This window comes from Hydra viridissima, unplaced genomic scaffold, assembly GCF_058129835.1.
Source record: "Hydra viridissima isolate aposymbiotic clone 2 unplaced genomic scaffold, HvirCarnegie_v1 scaffold_6, whole genome shotgun sequence".
Classification (NCBI taxonomy): Eukaryota; Metazoa; Cnidaria; class Hydrozoa; order Anthoathecata; family Hydridae; genus Hydra; species Hydra viridissima.
The window spans coordinates 14,877,517-14,901,307 of record NW_028324305.1 but is presented as its reverse complement, the minus strand read 5'-3'; the positions used below and the strand labels follow the sequence as shown (position 1 = coordinate 14,901,307).

The window sequence follows — 23,791 nt, the reverse complement described above, 5'->3', positions numbered from 1 at the left end:
CAAAATATGGTGCAAGTTTTTCGAATATAAAAAGTAAACTTTAAAAAGCTTGACAGACATCCCATACAAAATATTGTATTGAATTCATATTTTACTGGTTATTTACACGATCATTAACTAAATTATAGATTTGGAAAAATTAATTTTATAATAAATTTATTCAAAAAATTCCGTACTCATAATTTGTCTTTAGAAATGGAACCGCATAAATTGAGCAATTTTAGGAAGCCAAACATTTGCCAAGTTTCTCCTTAAAAACCAATTAATTTGGGGAAAAAGCGCGCGGGGATGGGGGGGGGGGGGAGTCAAAGGACTTAAAATAAAAAATCTATTCAAAAACAACTCAAAATGAATGGAAACGTTGTCAATAATCAAAAAATAAATGGTAACGATGCCAACCATCTGACAATCCTCTGAATTGTATTATTCTGATCATGGGTTACTAAAGATACTTTCAGATGTCAGATTCATGAGCAAGGAATTAAGAGATTTTTTACACAGAAAGATATTTGAAGAAAAAATAATAACGTTTTTCTAATAAGTTAGTGAGTTATATATACAAGATAAATATTTAAAAATCAACTTTTGCCAAAATCTTTGATGAGCAGGACTCAATAAATATGAGATATCCTTCTCAATTAAATCTGAAAAAAATGATAAATTCTTTTGAAATAAGGCAAATAGTAATTTAGAAGGAGAAAATAATCCACCACGTAAGAGAAATAAACATCAATTATTTTTAAGATTATTGTTTTAAGCTTTCAAGTGTTTTACAATTTCTACATTAAGATTGTGTTGACAATTCATTTCATAGCCAAAGCAGACATTGGAGAGTGATTTCAAATGTTGAGATAGTTTGAGTTATCATGGCAATTACAGGTGAATAATACAACGGATCAATCCAATTAATAAGAGCTCTGTAGAAGCAGCAATATTAGTTTCATGTGCAACAGCTAGTGCCACATTTTGTTTATTATTTCCAGAATGTAATACTTCATGCATATATTGACAGATCAGAAACTTTACTAGATTACTAAATGTCTAGATAAATGCTATGCAAATCATCCCATTTAATGATGGGGAATAAAAATAAGCATATGAATCATTGTATTTAAACTTTAGAAAAACTAATTTTTCCTCATTTGATAAGTTGTTCTCTATTGTAAAACAAGCCTTCTTTCCATGAATTTGAAGATGATTTATGAAGTTTTTAGACTTATAGTTGAAATTGTATTTAAAGGTAAACATAATTCATCTACCATTATACCACTTAAATTCCTCTTCCTCATTTTTGAATGGCTTTAAAGAGTGAATGTCTTATCGTTGATTAGCAATGGTATCAACGACATAAGAAGTAGCAATCTGTATACTTGAGCTAAATATTGTGTTTTGATTTGTAGCTTATAAAGCTGCCTCTCTGACATCTCATCTAAAATGGAATTAAGTTCTTCTAGTATATTGTTTCTTAAAATAAAAAAAGAAACTTTTAGGGATACTAATTTCAATGAGCTCAGCTTCAACAAACCACTGTAGTAATTGAATTCCCTTTTGTTACAAACAAACACAAAAGCCTGCATCATCTGTTATTTATTCTAGTAAACTAGGTTAATTTCTTTATCAAAATACTGTATAACACAACAGTGCCTGGTGGGGGAACTTGTCTTCTTTACATCATATGGAGTTCTAAAAGAATACTTCTGCTTAAATGTCTGTAGATCATCTTCTTGAAATATTCTCTTTTTACAAGGATTTCAAATTGCTTGTGAAATTGGTAAAGAGAAATACTTTTTAAAAGTCTACAAGGATATTTAGAATGAAAAAGACTCGTGAGCTATTTTCAGGGCCCATATGTATCAACACTGGTTATAAACTATTCTTCAACAGTGAAGGTCTCGTTAAACTTAATGTTTTGAACTAATTATAGATATTTAACAATTAAAAAAACAACCCCCAGAGTTTATATATAATTCAACTCAATGGTTTTTTTCAACTTTTCCTTCTTTTATTGCTTGAATAATCAGGTGTACGTTTTCGTGCTGTACATATTGACCACTTATTAATGTTAGGAACTGGCCTTTTAACTTCCTCAAGATTTTTCATACGGCCTCGTAATTTCATATACGTCCGTATCCTTCTAAAAAATATTTTTTGCAGACGCAGCGTAATTTTTACACCACTTTGTAAATAGCATAGTTCTTGCCATTAATAACAAAATGCAAAAAATGTTTATTTTATTGCATTTAGACAAGAAACATTACAAAGTCACATTTTTGAAAAATTAGGCGAACTATACTAAAAAGGAATCATTTTTGAGAAAGTTTTTATACGCCTTAGCAACATAAAACGGGATAAAAAAATGTATGAACTAATAAATATTCTTCAGCATTACGTGAAACTAAATTTATTTCCTGTCGTTCGTGTGTGCACGACGGGTCAACACATTTGAATGCAAGTTTGAATGTAGACGCAAGAGTTTTAAATAAATGTTCATTTAATAACAGGAAATACTAGTGCTGTTTCCGTAAGTGGGCATTTGGATGCTGGTTCTATGCTCCTCGTTGAGACATTAAGACATTGAGATGTTGAGGTGTTCATCTGTATAATAATGCCAATTTCATCTTATTTGAAATTAGTTGCAATGCTTGAAGAAATATTTGCAAAACAACCATTTTGTTAAATTTTTTTTCTTCATTTTTTCATTATTAATTAACTTTTTCAACCAGCTAATTAATAATAATTAATAAAATTAATTGATAAAAAATAGTTTCACCTATCATAATTGTAAATTTTTTTCGATAAACATTTCAAATAGAAATTACTTTAAAGTTAATTTAAACATGATATTGGAATTCAGAAATAATTTTCTGGGATTTTGAATTTTGATGCAACATTTAATTACTTCTAAGTACATTTTAATACGATAATTCCAAAATTTGACTGCGTTAATCTGACTGCATGTTTTAATAATTTATGAGATATAAATTATGTTTTTTTCGTTTCTGTATCTTATTTTGATTTCTGTTTGCATTTTCAAAGACTTTTATTTATTTAAAAAGCAAATGCAAATGCAAAAAAAAAACAACCTTTAATTACTTTTTTTTACAAAAGGACTCATTTTCATGTATTATGTAATTTAACACCCCCAAGAAAATTAAACTATAAAGAAATATATATAGCTAAGAACTTTTTATTTATAGACTTAAACCATAGCTTAGAAAATCCTTCCTGAGAAAATATGGTCATAGTTTTTAATGGAGTATCATTTCCAAAAATTTTTTTCTCAATGGATTAAAATAAAGAGGATTTGCTCCTTTTATTGTTCTACAGAGCAACTTTCCTTAGAGCTTGAGCGTTTGCTGTCTCTAGATTCATATTAAATCGATACAATGTTAATTCTTGTGGAACCGCTATTTAACAATATGATAAAGAGCTTGAATTAAATTTCAATTAAAAAAAACAAACGGAGTTACAGATAGCGCAATCCTTTTAATTAAGAGATCTCGGTAAAACGATGACAAAAAGATAAAATCTCAATAAAATATGATTCATCCCTAAATATAGTATCACACTTAGTAAAAAGAAAAACTGCTGTTTATTAAACTAAAGCTCCGTTATAATCTCTTTTCTAATCTCCGTTATAACCTTCCTTTGAATCTTCGTGGGATAAAACTGTTAAAACGTTGAGTAAATAAAAAACATCATTGGTGTTGTTTTTTGTTTTGTTTTTTTTCCTGCATTTTTAATGCAGTAATGGTCAGAATACGATGGCAGGATACGAACAGAATCATAATAATAGCCTGCATGATAGATTATAATCTGTTACATTATGTGCAGCTCTAAGGTGGGGCGCCTTATTAACAAATTGGAAACTGGTAGTTTTTACAGGATTTTTTTGAGGTTCAAATTTCCTTTTGAGCATTTATAACAAAAACTCAAAAACTTTTACATCTTCATCTTCATCTTCAAAACTGAGTTGTTTTATCAGGCAAGCCTCTTTCATGTTCCCCTTGGATTCCAGTTCTGATTGACAGAAACCGAAAAAAATAATATAGCTCTGAACGATTTTTCCTGACTTAATAAAAATTAAAACAGAATTTGTAACCTACCGTACCTGGCCGTTTTTCCTAAGCATAAAATATATTTGAAAAAAATGTAGAGTTAAAAAACAAGCAGTATGTAAAACTTACGTCAAAAAAAACAAAACTGAAGGTTAAAAAGCCTCAAAACTAAAATTTTGTCTAAGATAATGTAATAACATAAAGCAATAGAATGACAAAGATAGATTTTTTACAAGTGCTCGCTGAGTCTATTGCTATGTAGTCAGTTGTTTAAATTAAAGAAAGTAGTAAAAAGGTATCTTGAATAGCCTTGTTGTTACTGCAGAAGTTACAAAGTCAGTTAATAGAAAATTATTTAAAAAGCAGCTTATTGCTGAAAGAACTGAAAGCTTATGTAGTGCTGTGATAACGTTTAATAAGAGTTTAATCGTGTATTTTCGTATCTCAGTAGTTGTTAATTCACTTTTTTTGTTTTTTGGGCCTAAGGAATCTGAAAGTAAGCCTGATGCAAGTATGATAAAATTATTCAAGTTTATTGATTAGTACTACACTTTTCCTTTTCATTCCACATTCCATTTCACATTCCAAAATAAATTAAATAAGCAAACCATAAATAAAAAGCTTTGATAAAACACACAATATAAACATTCAACATAATATATGCAAACTATTTCACTGCATGATAAAATACACATGGCATAAAAATATAAGGGACCAAATGCCTATGTGACCTTCCTTTCCCTACATTCATCTAAAAAAAAAAACAGATTAGGGCACCGAGGGAGGAGGGACGAGAAGGAGGGGAGACGAGGAGGTGGAGAACCATTTTTTCACGAAGTGGTTGAAAAAAAGTCCATGCTACACTAAAATATAAAGGTCAATGCGCTTAGTCTCAAATAGAGCTTTAGAAATACGCACAGTAAGGTATGTTGGAGATCTAGCCAACAACTTCCCTCTTAAAAAAGAGGGAAGTTGTTGGCTAGATCTCCAACATACCTTATTGTTATTTAAGGTTGTTAGGTAATCTTTTAAATAACAGTTTTAGTTTAAAACTTTTTGTTTTAATATGATTTTATTTTTCTTGCCACAATTCGGGACGCAAAGAAGAGAAAATTTCCTGATTCAAACAGCATCTAAAAAAGGGTTTTATTACATACTTTATACAGTATGAGAAAAAAAATGAGGGTAACTGATGTTTTACTTAAAAATTGGCCGGCTAACTTTTTTTTTTTTTTCTTCATTGAAAAACGATAATGACACGCTTGAAGCTGTCGGGAATGAAACTATTTATGTAGGTTTTAGGAAAAAATCCCCTCGGACTTTGCATAAAAATTTAAAGACTATATTGACCTAAGGTTTTGGGTAAAATGAGATATATTGCTGAATCAATTACAATGGTCAACACGATAATTTTACACAAAAAGTTTTAATTAAACTACAAACAAAATTTGGGCTGCTGATTTCGAAATCAGTTTTTGTTGATCACATCAGGATCTCGAGATGTACTCAGGATATCATTCATCAATTTTTTAGAAAGAAAATTGTTCATCGGCTAATAAAAGAAAAGTTTCATGATAAAACACGGACTTTTTATTACTATATTTTGTGTATTCTTAATTAAGGAATAACAAAAATTACAAAGTTCATGTGCAGCAAATCGAATATACTGATATAGATAAAATAGAAAAAAGAAAGATGAACACACATATCCAGAATAAGCATTATCGATTAGTTTATTTTCAGTTTTGATTACGTTATAGATCGTGAAAATCAACGTTTTCAAATCGTAGGATGCGGACGGCTGACATTGTTCGAACGTCCGTGATCTATAATATTGATGTAATGTGAAACGTTACAAGAACACAGGAAGGACTGCAGACCGTCCTTGAAAGCTACCGTCCAACCTTTATGACCATTCATATCAACAAGATACGATGCAGAGTTTGTTGCAAACCCGAGACGTCGATGCGCAAGATGGCTAAAGATCTCGGTTTTAATGAGAAATGCGTCCATCACATCGTCAAAGAGAAGCTGGGACTTCGCAGTTACAAGATCGCTTACGTCCATTTCCTGAACGAAACGATGAAGGCGAAACGGTTGCAAATATGCCACCGAATGCGTCGGCTGGTCGGCGGTGGTCGTTTGACACGCGTGCTCTTCACAGACGAGAAGAGATCTACACGTAGGTGAAGAGCACCGTGACAGGCGACCTTCTTTTCTTGAACTACTTCGTCTGGTCCATCCTGGAGAAAAAAACTCGACCTCGGGAACACGATACGCCACCGTAGAAGCACTCAAAACGGCACTAAACTGTGTCTGGGACGAGATAACGGTTAATTAAAGCGCGAGCATCGCCAAAAAAAATTTCCAAAGCGTGTAAAAAAAATGTACTGAGGCCAATGGGACGCAATTTTGAGATTTAATGTGATTTTTCTTTTGTTGTTGTTGTTGTTTATTGTTAATGCTATCGCTCTTATAAACTTTGATTATTTCTTGAGTTGAATTTTTGTTATTTATAAAGTATTTTCGTGCTGTTGAAATTTTTGAAAAAATTGCCAGAACTTTATCCGCACCTGTATTTTATCACCGTCTGACTGTAAATCATAAACTTTACTTTCTCAACTACTTTTTATATCATTTTACAACTCCGTCATTTATTAACATCTTAAAATATTATTCTTTAACACCTCACATACATTAACACCTCGTAATTACAATTTCCATGACCCGCTAAATGCATCTTGGAAGTCGTTATTCACGACATAGCTCTTCTACTTAATAGTAACTCTTCCTCTTTATAGTTGTCTACTTACTTGCTCCCTAAAAAACTCTCCATCACATTACAAAGTGCATTCCAAGTTCTTTTTTCTTTCTCATTCATTTATGTGATAAAATTTGTATCTCTCATAAGTGTTATTATTTGAGGTCCATCAAATATTCCAGCCTTTCTCCTCACTTCACTAAGACCAAGAAAAGTTGAACATATATAAATGAAGCATTGTCCACTGCGGTCAAGAACTTTAACGAACTACTTCATCAATCCAAGCTTAATGTACAAGGGAGGAAAAAAAATGTTTTTCCTATCCAATATAGAACCATTGGTGATATTCTTATCGCCAGATGCCAAAGTCTTTCACTTAGGCCATACATTTTTCACCCAATGCTCTGCTGTATTTCTACTATCCCAGTAATCTTCAAAAGAAAGTTAACCATTTTCAAATCGACACAAATCAATCATCCATGAACGTGAGACTGCAACCTCTTTAGAGCAATCTTGATGTTGTTATATTCTTCTTTACGTTTTACAGAATGACTTATTGGTACAGAACAATACTTATTTCTATTGTGTAACAGAACATATTTCAAACTTCTTTTGGAACTATAAATAAAAAGCCTCCAATCCCTTGAATCATATGCTAAAAGTTCCGTAAGGAGTAGTAACCCAATGCTTGTCTTGGTCTCCAAGTGTTACTTTGAAGTACGCAAAGTAACGCTACCACAAATGTAGTAAAATATATTTGGATCATTGAGCACTTCCTTCTGTGAGATGTAGAGGCCATTGTTAGACCATCAACACATCCTTAAGACAAATAAAAGAACAAATTTGTTAGCTACCTTAATGGTTATTTGAATTTCTACCCCCTCCTCCCCTCCCCCTCCCCCCTCCAAACACACACATGAACACACATACCTTAGGTATTGTTTCAAAAAAAAACAACGACAGAAAAGCAGGATAACACAATAAATAACAAAACTCAATGTCGATTTCAATGATAAAATACTGTCTGAGGTCCTAATAATGATAAAAGCGGGTATGTAGCAGATATGCGGACATGTGCGAATTGTGGAAATCAATGCTTTATTTTATGAAGGAAATAGTCACTTTTACTTTCATTAAATTTATCATTGACGTAACCAATTTGCACTCATCCACATACCTATTACTTACCCTATTGGGCAAAGGCGAGATGTAATACAGAAAACATAAGTTCAGATTAAAGTTGTTCTTTAATTCCATGCTAGAGGGAAAATATATATATTTTTGTATACCTGTGTTATAAATTAGCTGTTTTAATAAATTTACCAATGTATGACGCAGTAAATATGCTATTGCGCCCGTAATATCTATCATATACATTTTGTCTATAAAGCCTGATTAACTGATGCCTTGATTTCACAAACGTCTTTTGAGAACTCGATAATACAAAAACCTAATCTAGATTACTTAAATGCTCTACATTTTCTTTCATAAAGAACAGAGTTGCCGGTTAATTGTTACCAAACACATATATGAAAATGGTATCAGAGCAAAGTGGCTCGACCGTATTCAGCAAGACTGAAGAGGTACTCTCGTTCAAATCAGATCTCGTTTCATCAGATAACGGACTGATGAAAAAACTTTCTTTGCGTTCTGATTGCTTTTAGCAAATGTTCAGTTCCGGATGAATTTTAAAATGCCGATTATAATCGGTACCCAAGTGGATCAGCTAAAGTTTGAGGAACTTCATGTGTAATTTTAGAACCATTCTTCTTTATGATTTTCACCCGATTAACTTCCGTATTGCTGGAGACTTTGAATATGTGCACCTACTTCTTCAACTATTTAATCATCATTCGATTTTTAAATTTCAAATTATTTTCAATATTTTTGCTTGTTACACACGTTGTGAATTAAGTTCGGATCTGCTTTTTTTTTCTTTTTTTTTTTTTTTCAGCTTTCAAAATGGAGAAACGAACAAAACAAGTTTGTTTCATACTTAAATTTTTAAAAACTGATTTCTCAAATAAATAATTCCTTCACATATCAATCATATAAAAATTGTCATTTGCTAGATTGAGTATTACACGTTGCATAAACAGTAAAGAAAACTCACACAATTTTTTTTGTTTTTGTTTTAATAATCTGATGAGATAGATGGGTGCTAAACTGTTCCATTAGAAAATGCAACGTGGAAATAATTATTTGATTTAAAATTAAATGTGGAAATAATAATTCATTGAAAAAAGGAGATGCGGAGATTATAGTGAACTTATCATGTTACATTCTGAGAAGCTTAAAATGTCTCTGAACCATTTTGAGGTCAGTGCATCAATTTCAAACTCTCTGTCCTTAGATAAAGAAAAACAATCTGGGCCTTCACCACAACCTCCATCTTCTATTGCACTTACATAACCTGGATGCACCATAATCTCTATAGATACACTTTCATATAATTTTTTGTTTTTTTTGAGATCATCCATTATTTTATTGATAGCAGCCATTACGTGCACTTTTGTAAGGTCACGTGACATAGTTGTTAAACCAATGAAATAATCTGAAGAGCTGGAAAATAAAGTAATACCTCAATACCTGAATAGGAATCTGTTTCCATTTTAAAAATATAATTTAAACTCTCCTCTTCAATTACCAGTTTTATTTCAGAAACAATAGTTAAAAAACAGTAAATCATCAATGACTACGCCTGGTATCTAATAACAAAGCCTTGATAACTAATAGCAAATAAAATTCAAATATTTAAAGCTGCTAATGCAAGGCATAAACAACTTTATTTTGAGTTGGGTTACAAAAATTAACAAATAGAAACATGCTTAACAAAGTAAAAATAGAGTTTTTTTAAAAAACTTTGATAAATTTTAGAAGAATTTAAAAAATTTTTGAAGAAATTCTTAAAGGCAAAAAACCAATGATTTAATCCACAAAATTGTCAATTTAAAAAGAAAGCTGCTCAGATTTTTTTAAGCATAAATGCGTCATTACATTTGAGTTTTAGTTTTAGGTAAATCAAAGATTTTGCATTAGAAAATGAATTAATAAAGTATTCTGGTATAAAACACTGGACTGGACTATATTTATGTTGAAGAGATACTTTTAATTCATTTTTAATATTTCAAAAATAACCTTCACCTTATGCCATAACAGTTATAGACTCTTCTAGCTGATTGGGCATCTTCACAAACATTTTTATAAAACTGTAAACGTGGCTCTTCTATCCAATCACAATCACTAACCCCAATTTCATAAGGAATTCGTGTTTCTTTAATTGAATACTTTTGTAGAAGTTCTGCAAATGCATCACAAACTAAAGGCAGGACATGAACATGCTGATGACCATCAACATGGCTTGGTATTTGCAAGTATTTAGAAATAAAGGCTTTTATTTGTGCTTCAAATTCAATTTTGACCTATAAAAAATAGTAATGAAAATGACAAGAAAACATGATAGATAGCTTTTCTAACCATATATATAGTATTAAAAGTGTTTGCTTGTTATTCTCCGGTTGCTTTTCAAATAAACAAACAAAGCTCTGAAATGTAGACTGATTCACTGTATGTACCAAATAATTGACATTACCTAACTTTTTAAAAACATTACATAAATATATAACAATTTAACAATAAAATAAAATAGAAAATTAGTATAATAAAAGGAAAATTTTAATTGTGAAATCAGTAGTTAACTAGTTTTAATTAAAATACGTTTTGAAGTATACTTAAACTCAAATTGAAATTTTAGCTTTGACTTTCAAGTCATTTTTAGTTTTTTGAAAAGTAAACAAAAAACCTTTAACCTTACTTCAGCAATTAATATTTCTCCTAATTTAAGTTTCTCTCTAAATCCAAACTTTCCCAAAAAAAACTGGTTAGGTCCCAGCAAAGATGCCACAATTGATACATTTGATATCGGTCTACCTTCAGTAAGATTGACATGCAACCCTTTTGATACAGCAGCATTATTTAAATCAATTACATCACTACCATTCATAAGAATAGATACACTGTTTACTACACCATTTGAAATAGCTTCCAATATCCCAAAATTGCGCTGCTTGCAATAGCCAAAATCATCTGCTGTCACCCTGAAATGAACACTTTTTTGTGTGCAATCTGTCATCTCTAAGTATACATATATAAATATGTATATATATAAATATATACATACATACATATATAATACATGTATATGCATATATAAATGTATATATATATATATATATATATATATATATATATATATATATATATATATATATATATATATCATACATACATACATACATACATACATACATACATACATAAAAAAAACTTTTTTCCTTTTGGAATTTAATTATTAGTTTAGATATACTACATAAAGAATCATATTAAGATAAATAATTATCGTTAAGATCATATTATAATTGAAGTAAGTATAAGAAATAGTTATATATACATTTTTATTAGATAAAGTAGAAAGGATTTAAGTTTTAATTAGATAAAGTAGAAAGAATTTAAAGTAGAAAGGATTTTAATTTTTTAAATCGTTTATATTTTGTTTGTTTTAGTTTTTTTTTTAGTAGTTTTATTTTTATTATTTTAGTTATCAGAAGGAAAATAAGGGTATGGATGTTATTTAAAGTTATACTAATGCTGTTTCCATAAAATTGTTATTTTTGCTTTGAAATTTCTGTGATGCTATTAACTATTTTTGTTCTTTTTTAGAAAATTTAGGAAAAAAAATTAAAATTTTGTGCCAACACTGACAACGCATGTCACATGTTTTTGTATGTAAAGGTTAAATGTTGTTATGAAGATTACAGTTTTTATGAGAAAAAAAAGAAGGTAAAGAGAATTGTTTGTAAATATATATTTTGTATCTTTTTAAATTTTCTTGCGTCATTTTTAGAATTTTTGTTTGCACACGTTTATTGTTTGCATATATGCTTTTTTGATATGTATGTGTGTAATAAGTGTTAATAGTGTAATAAGTGCTTTATAGTTGTTTTATCAATGTGTTTTTATAATAATGTAAAGTGTTTTTTTACTGTTTGTTTATGTGTTAATATGTGTTGCATAATTGTTTTAAAAATGTGTTTAAATATGTATATAAGGTATTTATTTATTTTAGCATATATTTAACCTTATATACATATTTAAACACATTTATTGTACTTATAGTTTGTACATATGTTTATATTATGTTCTTTCCGTGTTTTTAAAGTGCTGTGACTTGGTAAACATCTACCTGAAAATCAATTAGTGTATTTTAGAGAAGGAGCAGAACATATGGCTTTAGATCGTGCAGCTCAGCGTGATATGCACCTAATGGCATGGTTTAAGTTAAATACTGAAAATGAAAGAGCACATTGCTATTCTTATGTAGACATTCCTTATCACTTTATATTTGATGATAAACATAGTAAATGGAAGGTTAGACAAAGGGGTGGTAATAAGGTGATAGTAAGAATGGATAAAGTTAATCCAACTGGAGAATTGTTTTTTCTTAAACTGCTACTTTTGCAAGCAAAAGGAGCAACATCTTGGGAGGATGTGTGTACTGTTAATGGTATTGTACTTGAAACATTTCGTGAAGCATTTGTTTTGAAAGGTTTGTTGCAAGATGATACTGAATGGCAGAATACTCCTTCTGAGGCGGTTTTAACACGTATGCCAAAGCAAATTAGACAGTTGTTTTCAATTATTTTGACCTTTTGTGAATCTGACAATCCTTTACATCTCTGGAATACATGCAAAGCTTTTATGATGGAAAATTTCATTCACCGCTCAATCCCACTTCTAATAGCTGAGTGAGCTACTCTTCATCAAATTGAAAAGATTATTAATCAAATGTGTTATATAAAACCATATTTGTTTATAGTTGTATATATGTTTAAATTATGTTTCCATGTTTTCAAAGTTGTGTGATTTGGCATTATGTTGAGCAAGATTGATAACCTTGCCAGCCAAGCGATGTACTTATAGCAGAGTTGTGACTTGGCAGCATTTAGTGCCAGGCGGAGTTACTGCTTTGGAGCTAGGTTGTGTTGTCTAGCCTTTTTTAATTATTCTCAAAAAAAAAATATAATAATGTCTGTTAATGTTTAGCGTAATGTGTATGAGAGTATGCAACCTTGATCTTTAAATTTAGGGTGTTTTCATGTCCTAAATTTGAAGTAATTGAATAACTAATATTGAACATAAAAACAAATATACCTTTATGTATTTATATGTTTAGTAAAAAGATAAATATAGTTAACTTTAAATTGGTTTTCTAATTTTGCCTTTCATATTTTAATTTCGTTTGTTAACTTCACTGGATTTTAGGATCAAGGATGTAAATATTCTATTGTTATGTGTTATTGTTGTGTTGGTATTCATTTTTAACAATAGACACCTTCATGTTGGTGACTATTGTAAAAAATGAATAATAGGTTGTTTCATTTTGGAACTTACTGCTTTTATTTATTTACTGAAAGCCAAGACAACATTATGCTAAAAATGCAATTTATATCTTAAATTGGTTTTATATATATATATATATATATATATATATATATATATATATATATATATATATATATATATATATATATATATATATATATATATATATATATATATATATATATATATATAGTATTGTTAATCCTTTTGTACTTCGAAACAGATTTTATTGTTACATTTTCGATAAATGTTTATTAACTGCCATGTCAAAATGGGTTACTATAAATAGGTAAATCGATTTTCAGTTTTTATGTGGTGTTTTATTTTTTTTTTTTTTTTTTTTGTTGCTGTAATTATAGTATCATAATTCCATTTTTTTTTCTTTAGGATTACGATTGACACATTTATACGATTTATAAAAAGAAATCTGATTACCTTTTATTGTAAATTTTGGTCAGTTAAAATGATATAAATGTATGCAATTAGTTCAATTTGTTTTAAATTTTCTCTATTTTAAGCGTAATAATTTGCTGTACGTAATTTAGGGAATCTTTTTAAATGGGTGGTTAATATTGTAGTTTAGCGCATTTTTCAAATATCGAGTTACTTAAATTTTATAAGGTTTTTAACTAATTAATTAGCTTAGTTTGCATTTGCAACACTTTTGAAGAAAGAAAAAATTTTTATATATGTTAAATTCTTATAAATATTAAAAAGAGAAAATTCTTATACACGTAAATCATTGTTTTACATTTCATTATTCTGGTAAAAGGTCTTCATCAAAAACTTGACTACTCTTAATAAAAATAACTATTCTCCTGACCACCATTAAGGCAAAAACGGGGAAGGGAGGTCCTTCATTAGTGTCAAAATATTTAGGAGAATTAAATTTCGAGTAACAAAAGGAATTTTTAGTAAATGGTAGTAAATTACCGTTTACTAAAAGCTATTGAACAAAGAGGACATATATAAAAATGGTCAGATTAGTGCCATATGTAGTAATGGTCAGTTATTTTTAATAAATTTATTTGGCTGTGTGCATTTAACGTTTTAAGGACAATTTCCTGTTTTAAAGAAAGATGTATCAAGGGGATACCAAAAAATTAATAAATCATGTATAATTTACGTTCGCTTAATATTAATCTTATTAATTAAAATTCATGTTATAAAAAATATAACAAGAATATAGCCTTACTTTTTCGTCAATTTAAAGCACGATAAAGTGTTATTATTTTGTGTTAGTAACTAAAAACATTTTGTGTTGAACTTAGTTGAGGAAAATGGTTCTGCCTTACACTGATGTGACTTACGTCAGTTGTAAATTACTTAAATAATGTTGAATAATTGGTAAATTATTTTACATCCGCATACTTTTTATTTTAATTTTACAGATGGTTTAATTTTGTCAATTTGAAGGCGTTTTTCTAAAAGGGTATAGTTAAGGTTTCGCAACTTTAAATTGTGGAAAACTGCCACTATAAATATGGTCCGTCTGTTAAGTAACAGACCGACCAGCTTTTTGCTAGTGAAAAATAATTCAGTATTAAATGCTGATATCTTGTACTCTCTACAAATATAGATTTGGTTTTTTGTTTAAAGGCTTAATTTAAAAAAAATTTTTTTTTTTTTGAGAGTTCGATCTAGAATGCAATATTCTTCCATAACCTTTGCATAATAATTGGTGAAATAACCTGGAAGAGGTTGTCAAATGCAGCTTTCCCTGCGTAAGTTATCCTACAAGTGAAGATTCACCGATATTATAAAATTCTCAGATTGTTCAAACCTTATCATTATCATCTTAAAATGTTATTTTTCAACTTTGTTTACACCATAGATATATAAAACACTGGATACGGCATAGCCGTATCTGGCCTTATAAAAAAATTGAAGCCGAGCTTTTTTTGAAAATGTGACGTAGAGTGAGGCAAAATGTTCTTACGCGAATTCGTAAACAGTTTAAAGATGCATGTAAAAAGATATAGCATTTTACTTTTGTAAATAGGTTTAATAAAAGTAATTATGTAATAATAAATTTAGATAAAATTTATCTAATTAGATTATATAGTCTTTGTCAATAAGTTATTTGGCTCAAGACTTGAGGCTATTAAGAATTTATCAGTATAGCGTGAGTCAAGAGACCTAAGGAATCGATAATAAACGGTTAACCTACAGTGAAGTTATACTGGCAAACAAAATATACAGTCTAAATGTTGAAATTATGTTCCTGTTGAATATTAATTTGGCTTTCAAAATATGGTATTTTCAAAAGACTTAAAACAACTATATATATACATCTATATGTGTGTACATTATATTCACTATAATATATACCTATATTTATGTATATTATACATGTTTAGTTTATTGTATATTGACAAAGACTTTAATCTGTTGGATTAAGGTAATTTTTTTACAATAAAAGGAAAAGAACTGGTAATATTAAGGACTGAAAATAGTTAATATGTATGTACCAGTTTGTGTATATATATATATATATATATATATATATATATATATATTCAGAAATAATTTACATTATTTGAAAATGTTTTGTAATGTATTAATAGCAGGAACATAAACACTTTTTTATTGATTTTTAAACAACACTAGTTTGGTCAGTTTATTTCGAACTCGTACTCCTTGTATATAACTTGTTGCACAGGATGAGACATGGTATAAACGCACATCTAAATAAGCATCAATAATCAAATTGATCAATTTAACCAAATGATTATCTTCAAATGGAAGTTCCTGGATGTGATTTATCAGTCCTTGAAAAATTACTTTTGAAATTAGTTGACGACGGATATTTAATTTTAAGTATGGAATAGATTTTGTAAAAAGTTGTAATTCTTTGATTTTCGATATGTCTGGAATGCTATGTCTTAAAAATTTTTCAACAATAGTACAAATTACAATGACATCTTTTGATGGATGAACAAGACCACCTCTACTTTTCTGTTCAACAAGTAAACATTGTGAATTATCATCAGTTAGAGAGGAAGTACAGGCTTTACATTTAATAGATCTTTTTAATTTTTTACAAACAAACCCACTTATGTATTTCACCACTTCTTCAGAATATTCAGACAACTGTGGTGGTTCCATAATATTTACTTGTGTAATATCATTAGCTATAAAAACAGTTGGATCATCATCATTGAATTTACATTCCTGATGATTCACAATTCCTCCTGTTACAGAAAGTATTTGTGTTGCATCCTGAGCTAAACAATTCCCAGTTTTTATGTTTTTTAACGAGTGGTGTATCAGCAAACGTCGATATGTTGCCATAAATTGCTTTGCAGATGGATTATTGTTAAAACCACCTTGACTTCTAACAGCACTGAAGAACATTTCAATGTGGTCTTGACTCAGTTTATATGTCAACAAGAATTTGAACTGACTCTCTGAAGATAAAATCAAGTAGTTGAATAACTGATTGAAGGCTAAACATAAATCCAATAAAACCAGTTTTGCAATTTGTTTTACAAATTAATTTACCAGCACTGTCTGTCAAACTGGACAAGTACTGACATACAAAATTGACAAAATTTGCATAGTCTTCCAAATTACTTGAAGAGATAGGAGCTTTATAATTTTTACCAAGAAAATTTCGACTGTTTAGTAAATCAAAACTTTTGTCTATAAACTGAATAAAATTGATGGTTGGCCCACAACCTTGAAATTCTTTTAATTTTAATTTATTTTCACAAAAATCAAGAGCATCTGCAACACTTTGACTTAAGGTTTGTGCTGCCAACTTCACCTTCATCTTTTGTTGTTTCCATTCTATATGATGTTTTTTCAGTTTATTAGCAGCATGAATTCCTTCTTTTGACTGAAGCTCGTACAACCGTTCAATGAATGCATAATTGATAACTCCATTATTACTGTCTTTTAGCAATTTCTTTTCACCAAAGTAATTTCTAACCAATTTTAACATATGGCAGGCATCAAGAATTAAAAATACTGGTTCTGCACTTACTGGATGTTGGAAGTATGGTTTCAGATTTCTTACATCACTAAAGTCAGCACCAAGAATCTTCATCATAGATAAATTTGCAGCTGTGCCATCAAAAGTTAAAGAAATAACTTGAACTCCAGTTTCGTGAACTTTAATGAGACATTCAGAAATAATATTTGCTTTTTCTTTTGAATTAAGTCCATCTGTTAAAAAATAGGCTACTGGGATCTTCCAATGTCCATTAACAGCAACTAACAGTAAAACAAAAGCTTCCTTAGCAACACCAACACTGTCATCATTAAATCCTGTTCCATAATCAATAAAACCATATGATTTATGTCCATCCCAATCAATTTGCTTTCGAATTGACATTTCATCCATCATCAAACTGCATATAATTTTTTTATTGGATTCATCATTTTTTGACTTTAAAATTTGGAATGCTTCATGAGTAAAGCCTGGTTGTCCATTAACACTTCTATACCACCGTCTCAGAGTATCTGGATGAGGAAGACAAGTATCAAAGAATTGTCTAACATAATCATATGCTTTTGCTGAATAAAAATGTAATGTTAATGCAAAAGTTTGCAATGATGGAGGATATTTTAAGTTCGTTTTGGATTTCAGTTTTCTTTGAATTAAATCTTTAATACCAGGATTAAGACTACTTAAAGTTGCTGTGGCTTCATCACTAACCAAACATTTACCTTGTAATTCATTGATCACATTTTGAAGTTTTGCAATTTTTTTGTTGAGTCTGCGCTTTTGTTGCATTACACATCTGATACGTTTTTTCTGTAACTTATATGCATCTAAGACAAAAGACAACTTCTTTTTGACAGTTTGCAGATTGTCTGAATCAAATTTGATGCAATCTCCTAAACACAATATTTTATCAGTACTAATCATCTTTTCCTTAAAGGTATTTTCCATATTTATCTCAATTTTTTCTTCTTTATTCAGTTTTTTTTAAATTCTTTCAGTGGGTGCTTTCTGAACATTATCTGCAGCTGGTTTTAAATGTTCTGGAAAATCAAAAATTGTTGGTACTGCATCAGATTTAAGATATTTTCTCAAGCAGAAACCAGATGTTTTGCTTATATCAAAACAATCTTTAGAAAAATGATCTGAGCAAATATAACTTGCTGAAGAGGGAACAAAATTCTTTCTTTTTGCTGCAAGAACCCATGCTGCTCTTTTTTCTGTATTTACAGGAAATCTATTTAAGAATGCATAGCTAAGATTCATTATACATACTGTGCCTGTCTTTTAAAATCTACATAAAATTATATTGAATCTTTATAAGTAAAATGTTTCAAATGTATATGAACTACTTTTTTACCTATGAAAACTTCTTGAGACCCCTTTAGCAGATCTAGCTGTACATCCAAAAGCACTGCACGAGTTAACCATTTTAAAACTAATACCAAATCATGAAATATAAAGTACATAAACATATATGTATATTATAGATAAATATATTATACATAAATGTAGATGTATAATTTTGTATTCATTGTTAGTCTTCTAAAAACTCCATATAAATTTTACATCATACAACCATATGAAAGATATTGTGTTAATTCACAGCATAACATTTTAATAATATTATACGCTTTTTTAACAACATTTTTCTGCCTCACTCTACGTCATCATGGTAAACTTTTTTCGGCTTCAATTATTTCTGTCTATGCCGTATCCAGTGTTTTATATATCTATGGTTTACACCCACTAAACGGCGCAGTTCGTGGTTTTTTTATTGTAAATAACTATGACGAAAATTTAAAAAGCTTCGAGAATTAATATGACGAAATTTTAATTAATTTTATCATAGAATTTTGTTTTAATTTAACACACGTCTGATGTATCATAATTTAATAATTATCTGATATATTTTAGTTTTGTATGAGTGACGCACCATGATAGACCCTGAGTCTTCCTGACTTTACTTTATCAAGCGTCAAAGTATATTTTTTAGTGGATTATTTTAGTAGATTTTTGTTTTATTTTCAAGAAATTAAATTCTCGTTTGTAAATGTAAAATATCGAGGATTGAAAACTGATTGCTTGGAGAGCCTATGTATTTAAACTGGTACAAATGCAAGAGTGTCTATGCTGCTCCACCAACCGAATATATAATAAAAAAGATATCTGTGGAGAGCACGCACCAATAAATTAACTATTAAGAATAATAACAGTAATTAGGTTACAAATGCCAAATTTAACAATACCCACTTACAATAATTAAATAATAAATATCAATTTCAGCATGCTCCTTTTCAATAATTAAACTTTTACTGTCACTTTTAACACGCTCCCCCTGTTGACTTGTCAACAATATTAGTCTTTTAACTGTCTTATGGTGAGTTTCCACTCATCCGTTTTAACTACGAGAAAGGGAAAGGGATGGGAAAATGAATCACGTGAGCATGCGCAGTGATTAGTTTTCAAATTTAAATTACAAACTGCGCATGCTCACGTGATTCATTTTCCCATCCCTTTCCCTTTCCCGTAGTTAAATCGGATGAGTGGAAACTCACCTTTAGATATCGTCCATCAATAGCTGCCTGTCGGGTAGGACGTTTATTAATTGACCTTGAGCGCCGCATCATTCTGCCCAATCTCGGTTTCAACTGCACAGACATTTTTTTTCGAATTATCATCTTTATCTTTGCCATCTTGATCAATATCGATCTCCAGAGGAACTAATTTTATGACAGGTCGGAAACATATCTTGGATGTTCCTTTATTTGATATAACCTTTAATTTTGCTCCACGAATTGTTTTGTCTTTTCCTGACTTTGAGGTGTCAAATCTTTGTTATTAATTAACATAATATCATTTATTTTTAGTACCTTTTCTTGTTTATTATTGTTAAGCTTATTATTTAAACAAAACTTCTTTACTTCAAAAGGTTTAATTGTTTCAAAATTGTCACAAGTAATGCTATTAGGCATGCCCCTGCGTGCAATAAAGCGTTTGAGCGCTCGGAGGAAAGCAGGGATCTTCATGTCAGGAGTTAATTCCAGATGAGCAGCACGACTAGACGCACAGGTCCACATCAAAACGTAAACCTTAGATACAGCATCAGTTTTTAAATAACTTTTTACATATAAGGGTCCAGCAAAATCTACACCAACAGTTTGAAACGAAAACATAGAAATATTTATACGATAATCCGGTAAGTTAGAAGTTGAGGGAGGGAGCATTGTTCTTCCACTAACTTTCTTACAAGCAACACACTTACACAGAACGTTCTTGACAGTTTTTCTTCCTTTATAAAATCCAAAACCTTGCTCTAACTTGACTTAATGTCATTTTAATGCCATGATGAATGACATGTTCATGGGCTTCACGAACAATTACACGGTTTGAATATTTTGACTTTTTTGTTGACTAAATATCCCAAAATTGCCCTTTTGAAGGTTGATTCTATATATATTGGGGACTCCAAACCAATAAAGTTTAAAATCCTGGATTAAAATCCAAGGGAAATATTTAGCTTTGCATTTTGTCATTTTTTTAGATACTTTACAAATATTTGTTAGCAAAAACAGATTGTTTTTTTACCATACTCTAACGATTGCGACACAACTAATTTCATTTGGACAGTTATTCAGAATATATATTTTTAAATAATCATTAGTAATTGCTACACAAGTAATTCCCTCCGGACAAATATATTTGTCCCACTCTCTTCAGACAATCATAATTGATTGCAAAACTATTTACTTGGAGACAAATTCAGCACAAAGAATTTGCACATAAATGAAATAAAAAGATGTAGCACTAAACTTATGATAGACATGATACGAGAAACTATAAACAGTTTAACAGTAACAAATTAATTTTAATATATTTAATATATAAACGTAAACAAAAGTTACAAATATCAACATGACTTTCTTTATGTTTCTCTAAAAAATATTACACTTACAAACTAAATAAAAATAATAAGGCATAGGTATTGAAATCATTGTTTTTTTTAGCTATATTTAGAAAAAAAAAAACGCTTATATTTTTCAAAGACCATGATGATTGCAGAAGGACAGTGTGTGTTATTTGTATGAAGAGAAGTGAGAGAGAAATTTCAAAATATTTCATTTCTGAGATTCATCGCTTGATTTCATCCGATGTGAATTTTCAGGATGAAAGAGTCCCACTTGGAATTTGTATTACATGCCGTTGCAACCTGAAAAAATGGGTGGTGGAGGTAATATCTTAAAGGCAGTACAACTCAACAGTTTTGATTACATTGATGTAGAGCTATTAACAAGACTTACAACATGTTGTGATTGCATTATTTGTCAAATTGCGAAGGTGAAAGGCAAAGAAAAGCATCCATTTGAAAAAGGTCTTGCATCAAAATCTTTGCAAGAAGAAAAAAAGTCAGTTGAAAAACGCTTGCACAAAATGCTTGTCTATCATTGCTCGTGGAATTTCTCACAATTGCAGCGATACAACTCGCCTTGCAAACTTATATCAATTTGCATTGGAAGATTCTGTGGGCGCAGAACAAGTTGCTTCATTTATCATTGCATCGAAAGAAACATCTCCGGGCGGAACAATTCGTCTTGGTTAAGCTTATGGCAAACCTCTTCCGATAAGAAAAGGTTAGCTATTTTATTATTATGTATATTCTGAGCAATACAATTTATATGCGAAGTAACTGATTTAGTTTTCTTTTTTAAGGAACATCTGCAGCTTATTCACTCTTTCAAGACCCTTTGACAGCAAAAAATATGGTTGATGTTCAGCAGAGTACTGGGCTTTCAAACAATAAAATCAAAAAGGTTGGATCTTTTCTAAAACAAATTAGTCCTGTTCGCCTTCTTGAGCCAAATTTTCAATAGAAATTTGCATCAGCAGGATCTAATTGAAAAGATTTTTTCATTGCTACCAATTTAAAATTGCCAGATTCTAATGAGGTTCGTGACATTGTTCATTGTATAAATTTAAAAACCCTGAAGGAAAACATCATAGTTTCAAAAGATTTGATGAGCTGGAGCATTGTGAAACTGGGCCTTGATGACGGAGGATCCTTTTTCAAAGCTAGTTTGAGTCAAATAGAAATGTGGTGTTCCCCATTGCATTGAAAACATGAATAGTTAAAATGACAAAACTTTGAGATATGACCTAATTTTAAACAGATGAAACATCTCTTTTGCTTTTTTAGAATTTCAACTCTTGAATCTAAATTCGTAACTTTTAAGCAATGAGAAGGCTTATGATTTTCTAAAAAATAAAAACATCGTAAAGTTCTGGTGCTCTTCTATTTTGTGTATGAAAACCTGATGTTGTAAAGTTATTTTTGTTTTTATAACTATGAGAATAATTTTGCTGTGCATTTTTGTTTAAAGAATTTTACTTCAGCCGTAAGTTGTTGTTTCTATTTTTAGAGATTTAAGATTACGTACGCAGCTCTCTATATCATTATAAAGTTTCCTTAGTTCTTCTAGATCATTGAAATCTTTAATTTTTTTTTATCTTCAACAAAGAATCCATGTGTGCTGAAACTTAAACTTGTGAATTCCCGTATCTGTTAGTCAAGATTTCAGTTGCCTCTTTATAATTTTCTGAAATTAGTGAAAGCCCTGAAATAGTAGCAAATTTCAAGATAGCACGAATTAATGTAATATTTTAACTTACAGTAAAAAAGAAATTTAGTGCTTTCTCCACATCCAATGAATAATAGTTTAAGTACCAGTTTTTTCTAGAAAATGAAATTTTTTTTTCTGAAAAGTCTGCAAACACACAGATATATATATATATATATATATATATATATATATATATATATATATATATATATATATATATATATATACAGTGGCGTACCTAGGGTAAATAGCGCCTGGGGCAAACACCGATCTCGCGCCCCTCTTCCCCCACATAAAGTGCTTAACTACAATTTTTTAATAAATGATGACACAAACTTTATTTTATATAATATATTTATTTTATATGATATATTATTTCTTAATTTATTTTATATAATTCTCGCTTATTGTATCGCAACCAAGCCTCTTTTGCGCCCCTTTCAGGCTGGCGCCCATGGCACGTGCCCTACCTGCCCTACCCTAGATACGCCACTGTATATATATATATATATATATATGTATGTATATATATATATTTCATTGAATTTTAATATTTAACAAATATCTTAACAATCTAACTAAATGAAGCTTCAGCAATGTTTTTACATTTGGAATCTCATGTAGTGGGAAAATCTAAGCAATGGTGTTAGCAAAAAAGCCACCTATCAGACATTTTAATAGTAGTAATTCACTTTCTCAATTTTAAGGAAAGCGAATTACTACAATTAAATGGGAAAATGTGATTGCCCATTGCGTAATATGTGTAACAATATAACTTTAAGTTAAATAATTGTGATTGAACTGAAGCCTACCAGCCTCCCTGTGGTAACTTCTCCCACAAATAGGAAATTGGTTTCTTTTGTAGGTTTTTGATTTTTGCTACTTCTTAAACCATCTTTCATAATTAAAAAAAAAAAAAAAGGAAGAGGGGGGATGTTGTCCGAGATACTAAAAAATTTCAATC

At 29.8% G+C, this 23,791-nt stretch overlaps 2 protein-coding genes across 7 annotated transcripts; one reads left to right on the top strand and one right to left on the bottom strand.

Annotated features, from left to right (window-relative positions):
• Nucleotides 1-5,645: 5,645 nt before the first annotated feature.
• Nucleotides 5,646-14,088, bottom strand: LOC145196252 (carbohydrate deacetylase-like). Of its 6 annotated transcripts, none has more exons than XM_090090915.1 (4): nt 13,696-13,821; nt 10,634-10,916; nt 9,964-10,241; nt 5,646-7,638 (listed from the first exon to the last, which is right to left on the bottom strand). In XM_090090915.1, the coding sequence occupies exons 2-4, from the start codon at nt 10,820-10,822 to the stop codon at nt 7,629-7,631; spliced, it is 477 nt and encodes a 158-aa protein (XP_089947041.1). In that variant the 5' UTR covers nt 10,823-10,916; nt 13,696-13,821; the 3' UTR covers nt 5,646-7,628. The 6 variants fall into 6 exon arrangements, with proteins under 6 accessions (XP_089947041.1, XP_089947040.1, XP_089947037.1 ...); XM_090090911.1 differs by lacking the exons at nt 5,646-7,638; nt 13,696-13,821 and adding exons at nt 7,805-9,381; nt 14,012-14,088; XM_090090912.1 differs by lacking the exon at nt 5,646-7,638 and adding an exon at nt 7,805-9,381 and having other exon boundaries at nt 13,696-13,823.
• LOC149887190 (uncharacterized) lies at nt 11,173-13,306 on the top strand. The gene is made up of 4 exons (XM_090090917.1): nt 11,173-11,242; nt 11,417-11,436; nt 11,539-11,658; nt 12,087-13,306. The coding sequence occupies exons 3-4, from the start codon at nt 11,624-11,626 to the stop codon at nt 12,625-12,627; spliced, it is 576 nt and encodes a 191-aa protein (XP_089947043.1). The 5' UTR covers nt 11,173-11,242; nt 11,417-11,436; nt 11,539-11,623; the 3' UTR covers nt 12,628-13,306.
• Nucleotides 14,089-23,791: the final 9,703 nt, after the last annotated feature.

Excerpts from the sequence above, each read along its gene's own strand:
- LOC145196252 (XM_080073540.2), bottom strand. The coding sequence starts at position 10,951 with ATGACAGATTGCACACAAAAAAGTGTTCATTTCAGGGTGACAGCAGAT. Across the intron at positions 10,242-10,633 it reads GAGAAATATTAATTGCTGAA|GTCAAAATTGAATTTGAAGC; the intron begins GTAAGGTTAAAG and ends TATTTTTTATAG. Across the intron at positions 9,382-9,963 it reads TATAACTGTTATGGCATAAG|CTCTTCAGATTATTTCATTG; the intron begins GTGAAGGTTATT and ends TTTATTTTCCAG.
- LOC149887190 (XM_090090917.1), top strand. The coding sequence starts at position 11,624 with ATGAAGATTACAGTTTTTATGAGAAAAAAAAGAAG. Across the intron at positions 11,659-12,086 it reads TTTATGAGAAAAAAAAGAAG|AGAAGGAGCAGAACATATGG; the intron begins GTAAAGAGAATT and ends AGTGTATTTTAG.